This window comes from Lactuca virosa, chromosome 8, assembly GCF_052849685.1.
Source record: "Lactuca virosa cultivar CGN04683 chromosome 8, Lactuca_virosa_CGN04683_v6, whole genome shotgun sequence".
Lineage (NCBI taxonomy): Eukaryota > Viridiplantae > Streptophyta > Magnoliopsida > Asterales > Asteraceae > Lactuca > Lactuca virosa.
The window spans coordinates 2,353,169-2,357,177 of record NC_136433.1 but is presented as its reverse complement, the minus strand read 5'-3'; the positions used below and the strand labels follow the sequence as shown (position 1 = coordinate 2,357,177).

Below are 4,009 nucleotides of genomic sequence, written 5' to 3'. Positions count from 1 at the left end.
AAGCCCAATAAACCGGTTCAAACGGTTTTTAACTGGTTCTATCACACCAGTTGAACTCAGTTTATGAAGAAACCAACCGGTTCGATCCGGTCTAAAAATTGATATAAAATTGGTTGTTTTTGAACCACCATCATCTCCGGTTCCTGATCCAACCTATTCAGCTGATCGGTTTTTAAAACATTAGGTAAAACATTGCGATGAACAATCTCCGCAACAAAATACAAAAGTAGGAGTCTTTGTGATTAAAAAAGAAATAGATTAAGTTATGGGATCAATCAAATTCATTAAGTTAAAAAAACTCATAAACACAAGTGATATTTTGGGTGATGATATTATTTCTTCCCGCCCATTAACACTTTGTCCCGGAAACCCCAAAATTGGTTGCTGCCTCTGCTCTTATTAGTCTTGCCACCGCCGTTTCTTCCTCATATCACCATATATATCTCTCTCTCACAGTCGAAGAAGAAGAAAAATGATTGAAGTCACAAGAGCAATGATCGGGAGATTAGGAAATACCACCACGATCATCAAGGACAGATTCCTAGGGTTTCTAATCTGGCAATCATGTCAATCAACCCTAGTCTACTTTTTCTGCAAAACCCTGCTTGCCTTATTAGCCCCATCGACCACCTTCTCCGCCGCCGTCTTTGCCTTCCTCTTCTTCCAACTCTCCCTCCTTCTGTTCTCCACTTCCCTCTTCCTGGTATCCTCTCCTCAACCCGTTCGCGGAGTTTCACCAATCGAACTCCTCCTCGGCATACTTAAACTCATCTTCGTCCATGGAGGCCAGCCCTTGCCTGCCGATTTTAGACGGAGGGCCAGGATTACATTGAGCTTTATACTGTTCCTAGCTTCCTCCGGGGTGTCTGCTTTTCTGTCTGTTGTTTGCCTTTCTGGGTCTCAGGTTTTTGGAGCATTAGGGCTAAGGGGTTTGGCTGTTGGATTGATTTACGGATCACATTATGTGCTCACTAGGAGATGGGTTTTGGATTTCCCCATCGTTCAGGTGACTAAACCTTTTTCCCTTATAGTTATATCTCAAGCATAACGTATTTAATTTCTATTGACTAAGTAAATGCACATTCGTTTAACTGTTTATAGAAGGGTCGATTTCTGAAACTTCATACGCTAAACACTTTCATTTGTAATCTTACAGAGTACAGGGAGCTTTTATTCATCATTTCGTATGGTTTTTATTGGATCTCCTCTAGTTGTCTTGGTTGATACTAGTATTTGTAAAACATAAGCATGTAGATGGCTTGTGGGTGTTTGGATGTGCATTTTGAAAGGGATTATCTAAGAAGTTTAGAGGCTCTAGTTTATAGTGTTTAGGTAGCGTATTTGTAGATATGATTTAGGAGTCAAACAATCATTTTCAAACCGGTTGTTGCAACAAATGGGCAAAGCATCGATTTGTTATGTAATGTTGTACCATTTGGTGAGGAGGTTCCCTTTTGCTGATGTTTATGTTCATCTTGACAGCGGCCTGTTTTCTTCAGCTACAAAATGGGTGTGCGCAAGGCAGTTGTAAAAGCCATTAAGCTTTCAAGTGCTGGGTACCTACTCTCATTGGTGCTGCCTTTCTTTATCAATGACCACAAGGGTCGTCAGCTGGCGTTCGGGGGTCTTGTCATTGAGCAGATCGTTTTCTATTTTGCATGTGTTGTGGTGTTCCTCTGTTGGGAACTGAATCTTCATCTGCTTCAGGTTTAAAGACAATCTTTTTTTTTTTTTTTTTTTTTGTTGGTTGTCAATCTTTTTTGCATATCCTTACTAAATAATATGAAAATTTGGGTGTATACTTTAGGTGTTTCTCACAAAGAGGTATCTGTTTGCTCCTCCAAAGGGATCAGCAGCAGCAGAAACAAACCCTAGCGATCATCTTCTTGCAGCCCTTGAGGAGACAAGTGAAAGGTCAGTTGTGCGTTACCTTGCTTATCTTGACTTGTGTATGGTGAGTGAGAGTAATGTTGACACCTGGCGTCGAGCTGCATTCTTTGAAGAAACTGGTGAGACCTACAAAAAAGTGATAGCTGTATGTTTGAAGCCCCTGGAACAGCTCACACTGGATTTGAGTGAAGACAAGTCATTCCAACTGTCTCATCAGTTATGTTCTTCAACTCAGCTGCTTTCAAGTCTACATGAACCATTTTATGACTTTCAGGTCACCTCTTCTTTTTAAGCTATGTATTTACGGCAATATGGGATTCACAATACATAATTATAAATTATAATAATTGTTCCAGTTTAGGTTAAAAATAAGTCTTATTATTTATTAACCTCTTGTTGCTTTTAATTTTGTAGTTAGACACAAAGATTAGGCTAGAGACAGATTATTTTAGTTTTGAATTTGTTTAACACTTGAACTTGTTATTTACTTATTTTGCTGCCGACCATATAAATATTCCGTTTTCTTAAAGTTAATTGCTTGATGGATGGAATGTAATTCATTTTGTTAATTTTCATTTCTTAGTGGGTAAGTTACGACACAAATGTTTTTATTTGTTATTTTATTAAATATCACCGGTTATAATTGAAGTAGAGTATTATTTTGTAAAAGTAACTAGAAGATATATTTTCTTATTATAATCTTGCTTTGGGTTTTAACTTTTAATGAGCTTCTATTACTTTGTTTGGTCATTGCATCTAGCAGAGATACACATATTGTAGTTGTGAACATAAAATAATGAAGCAATTGATTGATATTCCAGTCTGTGAATTGGCAGGTATGTGCATGGTGTGCTCGTATTGCAGCTTCACTCACTGTACGTTCCCACAAAGAAGACCGTTTTGGGGTTGCTCAGCTCTCTGGCTCCAATGCCGCCACTCTCTCCACCCTTTTGGCTGCCTTATTAGCTGTTGAAACTTTAATGGGGAAAAAGACAAACCAATCACCCAACCAGTATCTAAATGGGCCTGCCAATATCAAATGGGCTGCATTGAGCCCAACAAGGAGAGACACAACAATAAGAACAGCATCATCATCAAACAAGAAAGGCAGCCCTTACTACTCAAAAGCATACTCCATGGCTGACATTCTCAGGACTTCAATTTACCAAATCGTCTCAAATTTCCATCAACAAATGCTCACCAGCTCCAAAGCTGGACTGCTTGACAAGGACTGGATTGCCACTTCAGCTCCCACCACCCGTGACCTTCTTCTACAGAAGCTAAGGATGTTTCTTGAATTTCAAGCCAACTAGCTATTCTTATGTCTGTCTTTTCTTACTTTTACTATAATGTACAAACATATTAAAGACCCTGAAAAGGAATTTTTTTTGTTACTATCTCTGGAATCAGTTTTGATTTATTTCAATCGAGACAACGTAGACGGAATTATGAAAATGAAAAACGAGCAATGTACTTCCGTTAATTTGTTTTTTTGTAGCATCTTACTTTCAGTTTTTTCTATTACAACATTGTACATTGAAAATTTTTTTTCTAAATCCAAACCAATTTTAATTGATATAATGTTCTAATAAAATAAGCAAATAAAAATGTAAGTATAATGAAGTTGGACAAAACTGATGGTGCAACTGCAATGCTGTGAATGTGAAAGAAAGAAAGAAAGAAAGAAATGAAAGCAGGATATGCTATAAATATAGTAATACACAAATGATTGAGAGTAGGTTGCTATGTCTTAGTAAATATTATATAAAAGGGTTAAAGTTTACATGAAGAGACTCTGCGTTGCAGATGGTTTGAATTGAAATGCAGGGTGGGTGGTTCAACTTGAAGCATCTGACTGTCTAATACTAAATATTTACATTTTTGCTATGTTTGATATATCTCTTGTCATCCTTAGGCTGTGACATGAATCATCATCACTTGCTAAATCTTTTCCTTTTTTTTTTTTTTTTTTTTTTTTTTTTACATATCTTAAAGTTTTCACAACCATGGGCATGAGGTAATTACATTCGTAAGTGACTTTATAGACAAAAATTAGAATACAACATAATTTAAAGGAAGTGTATAAAAATGGTAATTTTCTTTTGTCAAGATAAAGTTG

The 4,009-nt window shown here is 36.9% G+C and overlaps 1 protein-coding gene across 1 annotated transcript; it reads left to right on the top strand.

Annotated features, from left to right (window-relative positions):
- The first annotated feature begins 310 nt into the window (after positions 1–310).
- LOC145134007 (nucleoporin protein Ndc1-Nup protein) lies at positions 311–3,287 on the top strand. Its single transcript, XM_079068939.1, has 4 exons — positions 311–1,006; positions 1,483–1,707; positions 1,808–2,164; positions 2,727–3,287. Exons 1-4 carry the CDS (start codon positions 473–475, stop codon positions 3,201–3,203), a joined length of 1,593 nt encoding a protein of 530 aa, XP_078925065.1. The 5' UTR covers positions 311–472; the 3' UTR covers positions 3,204–3,287.
- Positions 3,288–4,009: the final 722 nt, after the last annotated feature.